Raw genomic sequence first — 17263 nt, 5'->3', positions numbered from 1 at the left:
CTCACAGGCTTTTCTCTCTCTCCTCCTCTACAGCCCCACTGCCCTCCTGCCACATTATTCTCCTCGTAAGGACTTGTGGGCATTGCCATGTTTTGTTACTAATTGATTCTGCTTGATTTCCTGCTTTGCTGAACCTCTTCCTGATCCTCTTGGCTTTCTTTGCCTGCTCCCTTGAAGGCTCTCCCTTTTGTTCTCTGAAGTCATTGTCTCCCTGACATGAAAAGCACTTCAGTGAGCCAAATGCATAATTATATTAAGTAAAATAAAAACAAAAACAAAAACAAAAAACTGAGTCCCCTAATGGAGAATGAGTTTTCTCCATGCATTGTAAACCTTGGGCGTGGAGGGGAAGATATCTTCCTTCTTCCTCCTCCCCTTTCCTTCCTAAACCAATAGTTGGCCTGGGTAAAGGGGAAACTGAGTGGGCTGCCCTTAGGAACAATGCTTTGAGCTGTGGGCAGCGGCCAGGAAAAGGCTGCCCCAGTCCCGTTCCCCCCTGTGGAGGTGATACACACACCTGTGTGCTCTTCACTGCCCCTTTCAGGTATCTGATCTTTCAGGGTCGAATGGCCATTGGTCGTTATGTATGGGGTGGAGAGGCTTCTGTGAAGGCTCAGTAAGTCCTGGTATGAAAATGCAGGCCCCTCAGGAACAAATGAGATGTTATCAGTTTCCACCAGGATCTAGGCTAGTTGCTTTCAAACTTTTTGACTATAACCCACAATTTACATCATGATCCAGTTATATAATACATAAAATTATGCTTGCTTTTCCTATGTAGGGTGCATTGTGATATTTTCTATTCTATTCTTTAAAAAAAGTATTGGTCACATTTCTCTAAATTGCTTTCACAAACTACTAATAGATTAGACGTGTTTACAAAATGCTGTTTAATAACTCACAGGCATCTGTCTTAGATCTTGCCCTGAATTTTCTGGTTCCAATAATATAACTATTTAAGTGCCTAAGTTACATTTAAGAGGTTGAAAAACTTTGTACTATTTGATCCAGTGATTCATCTTTGAATCTGCTTCAAGGAAAGATTGTTACTAGGAGGGAGGGTCAAGGGACCATCATGCACGTTCTGTTTTCAGCCAGATGTTTGACAAATTTGTGGGAAAGATGCAAAATGAAAGCTGGATTTGATTTTAGACTGTGAAGGAAATTTAAAAACACCTAATCCAATTTCCTCACATAAAGAATTACATGTAATCACAGCTAGTTGAACAACTATACTTAAAGAGTATTTCCTAATGGCTCAGTGTTAACGTGGAAGGAACCTCCAACAATAATACTCCACTGGCCTCTGACTTAAGCCTTAATGCTTAGAACCACCATATTACCAATGACTTGGACAAAGACCTGGAAGACTGTTTAGCCAGTTCCCAGATAGTAAGATAAAGCATTTAGGTGAAAGAATTAGGACTCAAAAAAAAAAAAATCCAGCCAGGTAACAAAGATGGGCTAAAACTATCAAAGTGAACTAATTTAGTGAAAATATAAAGAACTTATGTGAAAAAAGTTCAAAATGCAAATGGCACAAAAACTGGCTGGAGCAAACATGAGTTTTTCCTCTAGGATGCTGTTTGGCAGCAGCCCCAGCCTCTACCCACTAGACACCTGTAACAGCCTCTCCCCAGTTGTGACAACCAAAAATGTCTCCAGACTTTGCCAAATGTCCTCCAGGGGGCAAAATTGCCCCTGTTGAGAACCACTGAGATAAACTGAGGTACTACTGGAGGAAAGGACCTAATGAATTTTTATCACCAGCAAAAATAGCAAAGCAAATGCAATCTGAGGCTGCATTATTATCAGTACTAAGAGCAACTACTGATGACTGAGTGCTTACCCTGCACCTGCCACTATGCTAAGGTCTTTACTTGTGAATCCTCACTTAATGCCCACGTGCATTCTAGGAGGTAGGAACACCATTGTCACCATTTTTTTGATGTCTAGGGACCTTAAGTGACTTGCTTAAGGTCTCACAGCCAAGATGGTGAGAGCCTGCACCTTGCCCATTATGCTATGAGAGTTTTAAAATTACACACTAAGTGTACATCCTAGGAAGCAGCCAGTACCCTCATCCACCTGCAACATAGCTGAGAAGCAAGAAATAAGCTGCAAATAACCCTGAGGTGCCCACCCTCCCCCATATCCTAAAGCAGGCACTTTCCTGTAGCTGAGGCCCCAGCCTCCAGTCAGCTCATTGACTTAATTCATACAAAATTCGAGTATGCTCTTTCTTCTATCATTCAGGATAATAGAGTAATTTTTAGAAAGATTGTCAACAAAAGTGATTAAGAGTACATGGCGGCACTTTGAGGTTAAGTTTCAGTTATCTGGAAACGTTGTGCTGTCTGGGACCCCAGTTCTCGAGCACTGTGGCTCCAGGTCCAGGTTCAGAGGTCACCGGGATCACGATGCTGAAATGCTCTCTGAGGCTGAGTCCTGAGACTAGGGGGCAGGTGGCAGAGGGCTAAGATCTGGACAGCAATCTTACCCAAGTCAGAGACAGGTGCCACGAAATGTCAAGAAGTGTCAGGGGATGCTGAGCCCAGGGAACCACAGCTGGGCAGCGACCTGTCCCCCCGCCACCCCCCGTCCCAGTGGCAGCCTTGGAGCTCAGGTCCGTCGACCTGCAGAGCGCCAGGAACAACCAGGAGCATCACACGCAGGAGATGGGCCTGCAGCGGCTCATCGTGGGCCACGGTGAGTCCTTCACAATCCAGCTGCATTTCAACCGACCCTTCCACTCTGGGACCGACTACATCACCTTGGTGGCTGAGACAGGTAAGCCCACCCCTCCCCAAGACAAAGTTCACCTCTAGGGCCCCTGCCTCTCCTTTCTGAACCGCCTTCCCCTCTCTTCTCCTGGGACCCCCGGGACCCTATTGGTGCTGTTAAGAAAAGATTTGGCCAACTCAGCAAACTAAGATTGTGATAATAACAGACAACTTTTAAATACACAACAGGCACTGTGCTAAAAATTCACACACATTATCTCATTTAATCCCTGTGACAAGACTTTCAGGTGGGTACTACTACGATCCCATTTTACAGATTAAAAAACTGAGGCCCACAGATCTTAAGTGCGTGTCCAAGGACACCCAGTGGCAGTAAAAGGATTAGCAGGTGGTAGGAGAAGGTAAGGGTCCTCCCAGTTCCCCTGAAACCGTGTCACATAGATTTTGCACCTCACTTTGGGGTCATTCTCTCTTACACAGGACCAGAGCCCACAGAGCTGCTGGGAACCCGAGCCACCTTCTTGCTCACCCAGGTCCGACAAGGCAATGTCTGGAGTGCTTCTGACTTCACCATTCATGCCAACTCGCTCTTTGTCTCCCTTTTCACACTGGCCAATGCAGTCATTGGTCCCTACACTCTGAAGATGGAGATCTCTTAGGGCCCTGGTCACAGCACAACCCACCCTCTGGGGACTTTCATCCTGTTTTTTAACCCTTGGAGTGCAGGTATAACTTGCTCACAGGTTGTAATTCTAACTGATCCGTTGGGAACACTCTGTGAGGATCTACTTAGAAGGCCCTGAAGATAAAATGCTGCACATCTATGCAATGTGTTACCATGTGCTCACTAAAAATCATCTTTACAGAGAATTTTTAATGGCATGATGAAAATGTTCATGGTGTGATGTTAAGTGAAATCAATCAGGAAATGGAACACATATGAACCTAATTACATATATGTGCCGAGAAAGAGAGCACAGCCAGAATACACTAAAATGTAACGATGGGTGTCTCTGAGTAGTAAGAAGGGGTGATCTTCATTGTCTTCTTTCTGTCATCCATATTTTCCAAATCTCTACGAAAAGCTTGCTGCTTTTATAACCAAGAAAAGATCATCTTTTTTTAAAGTATAGATTATATCACTGGCCTCTAGAAAAGCATACAGACTTTTAAGGGGTCCAGTCTTGATTTCTATTGCCATCAACCCATTGCTTATCTGATTATCCAGCAAGATACTGTCATTAATGTTTTTAATTTTATTACTGTTTGTTTTTTGGTTTGGGGCTTTGCCTCCTCTGCTATTCTTAACTGCTCAGAGGACGACGTCTACCTGCCAAGTGAAATACTGCTGCAGGAGTATATCATGATGGACTATGGCTTTGTTTACAATGGTCATGAAAGAGTCATCACCCCCTGGCCCTGGAACTATGGGCAGGTAACACTGTCACCTGAAGTGGGCCTTAAACAACTCTATTAGGTTATGAAGTGCCACTAACAGAAGTCAGGATGTGCAGTGCTGGACCAATTTCCCATCCAGTGAGAGGCACAGGGAGGGAAGGGGAGATGTCTTTCCTTCTCAGTTTTCAATATTTTATGAAAAACTTAAAACATAATGCAAGTAGACAGGCTACTGTAATGAACCTCCATGAACCTCTTACCTTTAATAGTGATCAATTTATGGTGTATTTTGTTTCATCTATATCAGGGATTTGCAAACTATAGCCTGTGGGCCAGATGTGGCCCACTGCCTGTTTTTGCATGGCCCAAGAGTTTAGAATGGTTTTCATACTTTATAAACTGCTGAAAAAAAGAATTTAAAAAAAATAACACAGCCATCCCTTAGTATTTGCAGAGGATTGGTTTCAGGACGCCTCCACAGATACCAAAATCCAAGCATGCTCAAGTCCCTTGTATAAAGTGGCATAGGCCGCTCTTGCCTTCTGAGATGGCCCACGCTGTGTCTATGGAATGTGTATCTCTCTAAATAAACGCACTTCTTACCTATCACTTTGTCTCTCACTGAATTCTTTCTGCCATGAGACATCAAGAACCTGAGCTTCATTAAGTCCTGAAACCAGATACTGAAACCCCTGCCAGGTGGGAGAAGTTAACTGTACGCTGCCACAACTGGCAGGACGCAGGACCGGGTGGAACCAGAAGGTTGATGATGCTGACTCCCACCTACCTCACCACCAACCAATCAGAAGAAAGTCCATGAGCTGATCACACCCTCCTCTTTGAACCATTACTATAAAACTCCTCACTACCCCCTCCAGGTCGGGACACTCAGTTTTGAGAGCATTAGCCCTCTGTGGCCCCCTTTGCTTGGCAAAGCAATAAAACTATTCTTTTCAACTTCACCCCCCTCCAAAATAAATAAATAAATAAATAAATAATAAAGTGGCATAGTATTTGCATATAACCTATGCACAACTTCCCATGTACTTTTAAATCATCTCTAGATACTTATAACACCTAAAACAATGTAAATGCTATGTAAATAGTTGCTGGCACTGTGCAGCAAATTCACGTTTTGCTTTTGGGAATTTTCTGGTATTTTTTTCCCTAATATTTTTGATCTTATTGGTTGAATCCATGGATGTAGAATCCACGGACACAGAGGGCCAACTGTATTTTGTGATGTGCAAATTATATGAAGTTCGAACTTCGGTGTCTAATAAATAGCATTTCATTGGAACACAGCTACGCTCATTCATGTAGGTATCCTCTGTGGCTGCTTTCATGCTACAATGGCAGAATTGAGTAGTTGAGACAGAAACCCTATGGCCTGCAAAGCCTAAAATATTTATCATCTGGTCCTTTACAGAAAAACTTTGCCAATCCCTGGTGTATTCTCCCCCATTCCTCGCATATCATCACTGGATTTTTGGGAAGCAAATTATCATATCATTTAATCGAGTAATACTTCCAAATATAGTTCTAAAAGATGATGACTCTCTGAAAAACTGAGCCACAATACAGTATTATAACTGAAATAATGAACAGCAATTCTTTAATAACACCAAATATCCAGTTAGGGTACACAGCGGGGGACCTTTGACTCTGGGCAACTTTTCTACTCTCAACCACCAGCCGTGGCTGGGATAGTTTCTCTCCGCCTCCCACTGCCTTCTCAGCCCTGTCCACACCCACCGGGAGGGAAGAGTGGGTTGGGGGCAGGAAGCAGGGAGCCTTGCTGAGGAAGATCAGGTTCCCTGTTCTCCAACAACTTGTGTAATTTTTTGAAACTTAGAAAAATACCAGGGCATTTGGCAGCCAAAAGGGTTAAGACACATGTAGCAAATACATGTTGTAGACGTGTGTCATGAGTGTACACTGGCTTCTCCTGTGCTCACACCATCAGCACTGAGCCCTCTAGCTATTTTGAAGGTTCTCCACGCTCTTCTCCCTCTCCTCACGTGCCTGGCCTTATATGTATCCATCCGATCTTTTCCTACTCTTGCAAGTCCTCCAGAAGGAAAATCTCTGAGCCTCTGTCTCTGGTACCTTTCAGCCCAAAGACCTTGGGTGAACGCCTCCACCCCGCTCTCTTCCTGTCTACCTTGTCCTTCCAAGCCCACCGGCTCCAATAGTCTTCTCTGATGCCTTCACCTGACTCTCATCTCCCCAAATTCCATTTGCATTTTCCATCAGAAACACACAGGTTATTTCTTCAAAATTCTGAATCTTAACACATTCCCAACTTGACTAACAAGCTCTTTGAAGGCAGGAACTTGTCTGATATTTAGCCCCACCCCTAAACGTCGGCGTTACTGACTTGGCTTCAGAATTCTAGACGTTTTTACTCTTCTCTTTGTTCTTCCTTGAAATCCCCTGGAAGTTTGAAGAGGACATCATAGATATCCGCTTTGAGATTCTGAACAAGAGCCTGTACTTCTTAGAGAACCCATCCAAAGACTACTCCCAGTGGAACAATGTAGTGTATGTCTGCAGGGTGGTGAGCGCCATGGTAAGGCCAGAGGCTTCCCCGGCCCTGCCTGAGCTTCCCCCCCCACCGCACCGCGAAAACCCACCTGTCTCTCCTCTGCAGACCAACAGCAATGACGACAGCGGTGTGCTGCAGGGGAGCTGGAGAGAGGACTACTCCCAGGGGGTCACCCACTGCAGTGGACGGGCAGCGTGGCCATCCTGCGACAGTGGGCGGCCAGGGGCGGGCAGCCTGTGCGGTATGGGCAGTGCTGGGTATTTGCAGCTGTTACGTGTACCGGTGAGTGAGGGGGAGATGGGAATGCAGAATCACCTATTGACCCTTCGTGATAACTCTTCGAGGTCGGGCTGGGATTATCTCCACTTCACCTGAGTTAACTGTGGCCTGTCCACAGCCCCATGGCTAAGGAGTGGTGGTCACTTGGCTCTTAACCAGCACACTCTATAGTCTCAAGGAATCCGGCAATAACCAGGGAAGGGGTGACCTGCTGCAACCACTCTTCAGTCTCCTTGATGGAGCAGTTAGGCTATTAAAATGGTCACCTGGATAGAGGAGCTTGTGGTCCCAAAGTGGAGGCAAAACTGACTTCTTTCTGACACCTGCTCAGGCTTCTCAGCTCAAGGTGAGCCTGGAGTCAGGGGCAGGTTGAGGGAAGCTTGAGGTGCAAGCAGATAATCTGGGAGCCTGATCTCATCTGTGGGCAGAGCTGGTGGCTCCCAAACACTTCTCAGAGACATTCTTGAAGAGTTACAATGAGAGATTTACTACTTTGCTGACTACCTTTAAGGAGCATCCATGTTTTATGCATTATCAGTTATTTACAATTTAGTCCCAAGTCATTGATCAGATTATCTGTGAAGATGAGGGAAAGATGGAAAGCACTGCGGTGCCTGCCTATCTTCCCCCAAGAGGCAGGAGTACCTTGCACAGTGCTGCCTGTTACATTGTGATGCTCAAGAAATGTTTACTGAACCGATGTGTTGACTCTGAGTTGGAGAACGAGGGAGCACAGAATGGGAAGGACAGAGACAGGGTCCAAAGACAAAGTTCTAGACTTTTCTGAGAGGGGCAACATAGCTTGGCAGTTATGTACAGGTGCTACAGACAGCAGAGAGGTTTAAATATGAGTGTTCAAATCAAGTGACCTCATTTTGTTCATTTGTTTTCATGGGAAGATGCTCAGCACAGTGCCAGTATTTAGTACAGCCAAATCTGCCTTGGGCTGGGATGTCCGTGACTAGGCAGGTGTTAAGGAGGGGGGCTCAGGCCTTTAGACCCTGCAAAGAGAGGGAGAAGGTCTAGGTCTGCATCTTTGCTCCACCTCCGAGCCTCTCACCACGGCTAGGTCCTAGAGTCTACGACCTTTGAGTGAGGGGAAAGCTGCTCCTGCCAAGTTGCCTCTGGCCACTTGCAGCCCTGGTCTAACTCTCACCAAGGGTTAAGGGTTTGTGAAAAGCCCAGGAGCTGTGCTGGGAGTGGATAGGCGACTGTGGACAGGTGGCGTCCTTTGGAGATCGTCAATGAATCGAAACAAAAAGGTTGGTCAATCTTAATAGTTCTCTTACATTTCAAAGCATTGCAATCCTCCCAGCAGCCTCAGTGGGCACCATCTGCTCCTAAGCAGGACAGGGGTGGGATAAACCTCTCTCTAAACTCCTCACCTTGCTTGCAGAGGTGGGGACCTGTGTTCCAAAGGTCACACCTGGCTCTCAGCTTAATTTCATCTGGCCCTGGTCAAGTGTGTGTGGTGGTGGTGGTGGGGATGACGGTGATGTAGTGGCTGCTTTGTGTGATTCCTGAGAAGCCACAAGAGGGTGCTGTTGTCTTATCAAAGACGGTCATTGCCTCGTACATGCAAGGTTCCCTTCGTCGCTGTCTTCCACATATCTCTATAAGTCTATCTGGCTCTTCTATCTGTGCTTTGATTTCTCTCTTTCCTTCAAACCCTTTTATTTGAGTATAATTACAGATCCAGAGTTTCAGAACTGAAAATCATCTGGTCCAACTCTTCATTTAAGAAGACTAAGGGCCAGAGAAGTTAAGCCAGTTACCTAAGGTCACACAGCTTCTCTTCTGGCCACAGCATAGGTCTAATTAAAAAAATTTTTCTTTTGAATTATCAAATGTTTAGGTTCTCTTTTTTTAGTTTGGAAAGCTGCTGAATGGAAAAATCCCTAAATGATAAATTGAGTTGTTGTTAATTGTTAAGTGACCCTCAAATGATTTCTTTCTCCTGGTGGAATGGAGACCATGGATAGGGCAGGTAGGCCTCAAGGTTCTGGGCCTGGGTGAGGTGCTCTGAGGATAAAGGAGTTACAGGTATGGATCTGCAAGAATCTTGGCCTTTTTCTCTCCTCCAGCTTGAAAGTGAGAAAGTATGCACATGAAACCAATGATTCTTCTTGAAATAAACTCAGTTAGTTCCCATGCTTTTCTTCTCTTTAGTAATGAGATGCTTAGGTGTTCCAACCCGTGTTGTTTCCAATTTCCACTCTGCACACAACGTGGATGCAAACTTGACCATCGACACCTACTATGACCAACATGCAGAGATGCTGCCAACTCAGAAATGAGACAAAAGTATGGTAAGGGGCACTGTCTCCTACAGGTCTCTGCTCCGTTCCAGGTAGGGTAGGAAAATTCTGACCTGATGCTCTCTGGCCTTGAGGAAATATTGCCCCGTACATTGTTGCCGATTCTCAGAGAATAAGTCCCCCAGCCAGAAAGCTGTTCTGGCTAATCAGATCATCACATCAAGCTCATTTCAGAGATAGAAGACTATGGGATAATGTATTCTGAAGCTGGCAACCAAATGAATAGGTCGTGTGTCCTCTGAATACTGACCTCAAAATCTGTTTCATCTTACTCTTCCTTCTTTGAGCCTTTCTGTTTGCACATTTCTCTGTTTCTCTGTCAGGGCAAAGCCAGGACTAGCTGCCTCTGCATACTTCCTTTGGTCTCTGCTGAATTCTCCTCTCCCTGCCCCACTCCCTCTCTGCAGGTATGTGTATATACGTCTGTGTGTGTCTCTGTGTGTCCCTTTATTTTTGGATCTCTAGTCGCTTCCTCTGGTTCCTTTCTCCTCTGCTCTATCCCACATCTGATTTCCTGTTTTTGCTTTTCCAGCCAGTTTCCAGGTAAGACCTTTGAATTGTATGAGAACTAGCTGCTGTCCTTGGAGCTCCCTCCCTCTCTGGGCTCCTCGAGGGCTGAAACTTCTCTGGGTCAATGAGCAGTAGTGTATCTAGGAAGGACATGTCACTTGTGTAGAATTCTGTCTGTGAGCACATAAGCTGAATCTAATCATGAAGAAACAGCAAGCAAGTCCAAAATGAGGGCCACTCCGATAAAAACAAATAAATAAATAAATAAGTACTGTATTCAAAATGTCAATGTGATAAAATAAAGCCGGAAGAACTCTTCCAGATCAGAGGACACAAAGGGCATTGGTCAACTAAATGCAATGTGTGATCCTGAACTGGGTGGAAAAGAATGCCATAGAGCAGCAGTCCCCAACCTTTTTGGCACCAGGGACCGGTTTTGTGGAAGACAATTTTTCCACGGAAGGGGCGGGGCGGTGGTTCAGGCGGTAATGCGAGCGATGGGGAGTGGCAGATGAAGCTCCCCTCCGCTCGCCGCCGCTCACCTCCTGCTGAGCGGCCCGGTTCCTAACAGGCCACGGGCCGGTACCGGGGGTTGGGGACCCCTGCCATAGAGGACATTATTAGCTGACAACATTGAAACATAGACAGTAAAGTAGATAAAAGGATAGTATCAATATTAAATGTGTGAGGTTGATAACTGTACAAGAGTACGCAAGGGAAGATCCCTATTCTAAGAAATCGCCATATCCACACTGAAAGAAAGCTAGTGATAAAGCAAACGGGGCAAAATGCTAGCAATAGGTGAACTGGGTATATGGATGTTCTTTGTACTATTCTTGCAACTTTATTATAAGCTTGAAATTACTTCCAAATAAAATGTAAAAAAAAAAAAAAAAGAAGAAGAAACAATGATATAAAGCACTCAGTATAGGGTCTGATACCTGGCAAATCCTCTGAAAACGTTGAGTCCTTCACTCCTTACTGCTTTCTGCAGGAATTTCCATGTCTGGAACGAGTGCTAGATGATCCGGAAAGATCTCCCTCCAGGATACAACGGGTGGCAGGTTCTGGACCCCACTCCCCAGCAAACCAGCAGTGGTGAGAGCAGACCATTGTGGAAGGGTCCGGGCTCAGTGGGGATGCCAGTCAGGGTGACTGACCCCGTGAGCAGGAGGCCAGAAAGGAACGATGCCCTTCCCACTTCATCCGCTTTCCAAAGTCGTAGCAGAGACAACTTCGGGTCAGGGGTCTAACTTTGCCTTTGGCAGTTGGGTGAGCTGATGAGTCACTGGACCTCTCAGTTGTTTCCTCACCTGTAAAGTAGGGAAGATGAAGGTGATGACTGCTGCTTCCCAAGGTGGCTGTGAGCATCAGATGAATTAATGGGAACTGGAGAGCACCCCGTGGATGAGGGTCATTAATGCCACTGCCCCTCCCCATCCCATCTCCCTACCTCTACCTGCCATGGCCAGGACCCGCTGGCCCTGGTCCATATGTCAGCAGCCAAGTTAGTGGTCCACAACTCCTGTTCCCTGAACAGGGTTGTTCCACTGTGGCCCTGCCTCCATAAAGGCCATCAGGGAAGGGAAGGTCCACCTGCCCTATGACACCCCATTTGTGTATGCTGAGGTGAACGCCGGTGAAGTCGTTTGGCTGTTGGAGGATGGCCAGGCCCAGGAAATCCTGGCCCATAACATCAGTTCCATCGGGAAGGAAATCAGCACCAAGATGGTAGGGTCAGACCAGAGCCAGAATATCACCAGCTCCTACAAGTACCCAGAAGGTGCCTGGGGCCCCAGTGTTTCAGGGAGGGGGGCAGCTGTAACCTCCTTTGTGTTGCCTACCAAGGGACATGAGGATGGCTCTCACGTTGAAACCATCACCACTTAACCACCGCCTCCGCAAAAGATGACAAAAAACACCATCTAGTGCTTATAATCAGGAACTCATTTAACCCAAATTTTTGGCAACTCTCTGAGGCAAGGAAACATCCCTGGGCTATATGTGACTGAACCGAGTGCCAAGAGATGAAGGGACTGTGATAGAGCAAGGCTTTGAGCCCAGCACCAAGCAACACCAATCCCCTTGTTCTCAGCCGTGATGCTGTATTGTCTCCTTAGGCAGCTATTCTTGTGGTTGAGGCTTCGGGAGGGGACCTGGGAGTTGCTGGGTGCCTTGTTTCCAGCAAGAAGGTCATTGGTCCTCCTGACCCCTCCCCACTGATGTCCTTCCTGGCTCTCCTTTCTGTCAGGATCCGCTGAGGAGCGATCTGTGTTCACGAAGGCCTCCCGGAAAATGCTGGGCCCTTGGAGGGCCTCTGCACCCTTCCTGGACCTGCTGGGGTCTGGGGGCTTTGAGGATCAGCCGGCACAGCTGCAGCTTTACCCGACCAGGAAGCCTGAGTGGGGCCAGGACCTGCTGCCGAAGCTGCATGCCCGGAGTCTGGCAGATAGAGCCCAACCCCAGGGGCCCATCCGCCTGGTAGTGCATTTCTGTGCGCAGACCCTGCTGCACGACAGTGGCACCTGGGAGCCCCTCTGGAGACAAACAGTGCACTTGACCCTGGACCTCGGGGAGGGTGAGTATGAGGCAGGCCTGGAAAGGCACATACAGGGAGGGAAGCTTGGGGCCATGAACAAGGCACCCCCCCCACACGCACACACACACACACGTTGGGCAGTGAAGCTGCTGTTGGCAGGAGATTGAATGTCAGGTACTGTACCTCTGATGCCATCCCACCAGGTGAAACACAGCAGTGACCTCGGGGGTCGGGGGCGCAGGGTAAGCACTATCTGTCTCTCTTACACACACACACAAACACACTTTCACACACACACGTAGACTCACACTCATATTCTCTCTCAAACACAAACTATTTTTTCCTCTCTCACACATACATATTTTCACTCTCTCTTTCCGAGACCCATTCCTGGACTCAAGATGTATTTTGTCTGTGCTTAGAGACACAGTGGCTGCTCTTGCTACCCTACAACAATTATAGAAACAAACCGATGGATGAAAAGCTGATCTGTGTGTCTGGCATAGCCAAGGTGGAGGAGACAGGGAGGTCCATGCTGGTCCTAAAAGATATCTCCCTGGGGCCTCCCCACTTATCTACTGAGGTAAGGCATCTGGACAGAGATGGGGCCCAGGGGCTCTCTGGCTCACCCAATTCAGGGGCTGGGGGTACAGCAGCTAACAAGGCACAGTCCCTGCCTTGGACACCAAACAGGTGACTAAAGTGCAGTATGGTGTGGTCCCTTGCACTCTGTGCAAAGGGAAGGCTTCCCAGAGGAGGTGACATTTTACAGAGGATGCGCAGGAAGACACTCTAGAGAAACGAGGTGGAGTTGAAGGCATTTTAAGTAAGGAAGTAGCTTTGCAGAGGCAAAGAGACAAGAAAGGCAGTATCTGGGAGATGGAGTAGAGAAGACAGGTTTGAGAGAGACTCAGGCCAAATTCCTTGTCACCTGATAAGACAGGGGTGACAAGGAAGAAGAAAACAAATGAAAGGTGAGCCTCACATTTCACGTTCAGAGGCTTGAGTGTCTGGCAAGGCAATTGCATGAGGAAAGAACACAGGTGAAGGAAGGGTAAATGGTGGAGGGCAGGGATGATCTCCATGTCCTATATCCAGGGTTTTTCTTCCTCTGAAGCCTCCTTTCCCCACTTTACCCTCCTACCTGAAGGCCTTGCCCACTGCCTAATCCCCACCTGACTGTGCACCTGGTGGATCTGTCAACAGCACCCTCCACCCCCGCCAGAAAGAGAACCGTCTGGCCACCTGACAGTTTTCACCTGGGCATGCTGTGAGGTCGTCAGGCCAAGTGATGGCAGGCAGCCTCCATGAGGGGGGAGGGGGTAACAGTGGGCAGAATCACAAGAGCAGACACAAGCCTGGGGCTGAGGTGAGGGCCCTGCCCATTACACAAAGCCCTGGTTACCACAGGATCCAATGCAAACACATCAGATGCCAAGTAGGCTATTAATTGGTCCCCATTGCTTAGGAGCCCCGGGATGATTTGTGTGGCCATGCTGGATGCCAAAGCTATTTTGACCTTGTTCAACTTTGGCACACTCACTAGAGTACAAAGGACTTGTTTCTTTTCTTTGAATTCCAGAGAAGTCAGGATGTGTTCTTCCTTTTCCTCGATTCTCTGGTTGAGCCAGAACATGCCCCCAGTATGATCTGGGTGGTCGAGTCATTTCAGTTCAACACTCGTTTACCAAATATCCATCATTTGGCTGGCACTGTGCTAGGCGCTGGGGCTCTAGAAGTGAGTAGGATGGATCCCTGCCTCCCACTCACAAGTCAAGGCCATGCTGCCCTATGACACAGACCTCACTTGTGATGCACTGAATACACCTGGAAAAACTCAGAGTGGGTCTGCTAATGCATATAAAGACAGAGCAGCATGGGAGGAAGATCCTGACTGAGGTCTAGGACACCTGGGTCAGGTCCTGTCTCTGCCATTAACATATCCTGCAACTTGGGCCTCAGAGTGACATCACCGGTGGCACATGGATGGCACACATGACACCACTTCCTTATCCCATGCCTGTGTCAGACACTACTAATCAATCACGACCCTCTCACTGGCTCCGGATTGTCCTCAGAATCCTTTTTAACACACCATTCCTATCAGCCACAACTAACGGATTGGAGCTGGCACTTAAGTGGAAATCTAATTGCCATCCTGAGCTAGATGACGGGGAGGGAAGTAGATTTCACTTGGTGCCAATTCCCAGCTGGTGGTGGCTTCCAGTAGTACTGTGAGCTTCTAAGGGAGGCCAGTGTATGTGTTAACTGTGAATACTGTGGGCTCATGTTCTCGCCCCTGCAGTGTCTTTGTGCTAAGTGAGCAGTCCCTGGTGGTCATCAGAGGGATGGGGAAGTGAGGTTGCTGAATTGAGTGCAGAAATGAGGCCAGTTGCCCATGATATCCCCGTCTTCTCTCCACACAGGTGTCCGAGAGGGCCGAGGTGGGCAAGGCCCTGAGATTCCACATCTCGCTCACCAATACCCTCTCGGTGGCTCTGAGTCACTGCACAATGGCTCTGCAGGGCAGTGGCCTCATCAATGGGCAGATAACAAATGAGTAAGTACCATGGCTATCCACCTGTCTCATGCTGGTCTTAGATAAGGGGGTGCCTCGTGGGGTCATAGGATGGTCCTTAGTCTCCTGGATGGTGCCTCCTTTCCCCCACCTTCCCACCCTCCTTGGGGAAGGTTGAGCTCAGTGGTGTTGAGGGGTGGGTGGGTGTGGGAGGTGCTACCGACGAAGAGGGGAAACCAGATCACCCACCCAAGCAGTTACTCAAGGCTCTAACAGGCCCTTTTGGACTTTCAGTCTTGGAATTCTGGTGGCCGGACACACCGTCCAAATTCAACTGGACCTCTACCCCATCAAAGCCGGACCCCACCAGCTGCAAGTCCTCATCAGCAGCAACGAGATCAAGGAGATCAAGGGCTACAAGTACATCTTCGCTGCTGCAGGAAGGGCTTCTTGAGCCTCACACCCACCTCCTCAGGCCTTCCCAGTTGTCCAGCCCCTCCCCTGCCCCCCTCCCCCTCCAGGCCCATGAAGGTGTGGCGTTATCTTTGCTCCTTCTCTGTCCTCTTCCCCGCCTGCCTGGGGGTGAAGGAAGTGCTGTTAGAACCACTGTGCATCTCGGGAAGAGACAATAAAAATGCTTCATCTATCATCAGTGTTCCTTTTTCTGTGCTAACAAGCTACTTATTGCTACTGGCTGGTCCTCTTGGCCTGACTGCCACCTGTGTGGCTGGGCCCTCCCTGCTCTTCCTGTCTTCTCTCTCCTCCTGCAAGATCCGCAGCCACAAAATAAGTGCAGCGTGATCCCCTCTAAACCAGCCTCTCTGGAATCCTAGATCCCAGGTCTCTCCATTTAAATTGTCTTAGTGAGCCCGCAAGCAGAGGCTGGAGGGAGGTCTGGGGAGGGCGGCCCGGACATGCTGGGAGGACACTGTGGCGCTGCGGGGACCGGCCAGAAGCTGCTGCCGGCCTGAGAGCCTGGGGACGTCGGGACAGGGCCCACTCGCAGTGGTCCCAGGATGACTGGAAAGCACTTTGTAGCGGGCTGCCCCCCAAAACAGGCCCTCACTTTCCCTGACCCCATCTCCCCTTCTTGCTCCCTCACCCACTCCCTCTCCCCAATCTGACGCTCCTCCGCCTCTCTTCCTTCATCGTGTGTGTTTTTGTTATTTTAAGAACAGGGAGCCACTCTTTCGTATTTTCTTCCTGTGATTCTCTAGATCATTTGTGCTCTTCTTAAATAATTTGGAAAGAACAGAAAAGTGAAAAGAAACAAAAGAAAAATCACTGATAGCTTCCCCATCCCAGAAGAAATCTCTGCTAACATCTGACACTTATCTTTCTGGTCTTTCTCCCCCTTTCATCGTGTTTTTGAAAGTTATCATTACATGGCTATCATCAAAAACACAAGAGATGACGAGTATTTATGTGGTGAGGGTGTGGAGGAAAGGGAAACCGTGTGCACTGTCAGTGGGAATGTAAACTGGTGCAGCCACTGGGGAAAACAGCATGGAGGCTCCTCAAAAAATTAAAAATAGAACTACCATATGATCCAGTAATTCAACTGTTGGGCATATATCCAAGGGAAATAAAACCACTGTCTCGAAGAGATATCTGCACCTCTGTGTGCAATGCAGCATTATTGACACTAGCCAAGATATGGAAACAACCTGTGTCTGCCAACAGACGAATGGATAAAGAAGATGTGGTGTATACAGTGGAATATTAGGCAGCCGTGAGAAAGAAGGAAATCCTGCCATTTGCTACAGTATGGATGGACCTTGAGGGCATTATGCTAAGTGAGAGATGATTCAGATAGAGAAAGACAAATACTGTATGATACCGCTTATACGTGGAATCTAAAAAAGCTGAACTTGTAGAAACCGAGAGTAAAATGTTGGTTACCAGGGGCTGGAGGCAGGGGACTGGGGAGGTGTTGGTCAAAGGATATAAATTTCCAGTTAGAAGATGAATAAGTTCTGGAGACCTAATGCACAGCATGATGATTATAATTAACAATACTGAATTATATACTTCAAAGTTACCAAGAGACCAGATCTTAAATATTCTCACCACAAAAAAATGATAATCACGTGACGTGATAGAGGTGTTAACTGATGCTGTGATGGTGATCACATCACACCATACCAGATGAATATAAACTTAACCTAATACAATATTATATGTCAATTATATCTCAATAAGGAAATAAAAACTAAAGTTATCATTACAAATGGACCTATCTCCATCACGGGATTTAGAAAATCCAGAAACACAGAAGAGGAGAGCATCTTCCTGCAGGTTTTCAGAGTGGGCCCTTCAACCTGCTGCCCCCCCCCACTCTGCTCGGTGGCTCTGCAGGTTCACTTGGTTTCTCTCGCCACCCTCTTCCCCTCCCCCTCTTCCTCCTCC

At 47.6% G+C, this 17263-nt stretch overlaps 1 protein-coding gene across 1 annotated transcript; it reads left to right on the top strand.

Annotated features, from left to right (window-relative positions):
* Positions 1–1561: 1561 nt before the first annotated feature.
* TGM7 (transglutaminase 7) lies at positions 1562–15357 on the top strand (the record flags this gene model as incomplete). The annotated part of the gene is given in 16 exon segments (XM_082385916.1): positions 1562–1622; positions 2608–2790; positions 3186–3400; positions 3404–3470; positions 4061–4179; positions 6586–6859; positions 6862–6972; positions 9139–9263; positions 9265–9278; positions 10792–10816; positions 10820–10895; positions 11338–11580; positions 12049–12375; positions 12759–12919; positions 14763–14896; positions 15149–15357. Coding segments are annotated over 16 exon segments (2295 nt in total). The 3' UTR covers positions 15309–15357.
* Between the last annotated feature and the right edge of the window lie 1906 nt (positions 15358–17263).

This window comes from Balaenoptera borealis (genome assembly GCF_965194805.1).
Source record: "Balaenoptera borealis genome assembly, chromosome: 3".
NCBI lineage: Eukaryota > Metazoa > Chordata > Mammalia > Artiodactyla > Balaenopteridae > Balaenoptera > Balaenoptera borealis.
This window is presented reverse-complemented; position numbering and strand designations above follow the sequence as displayed.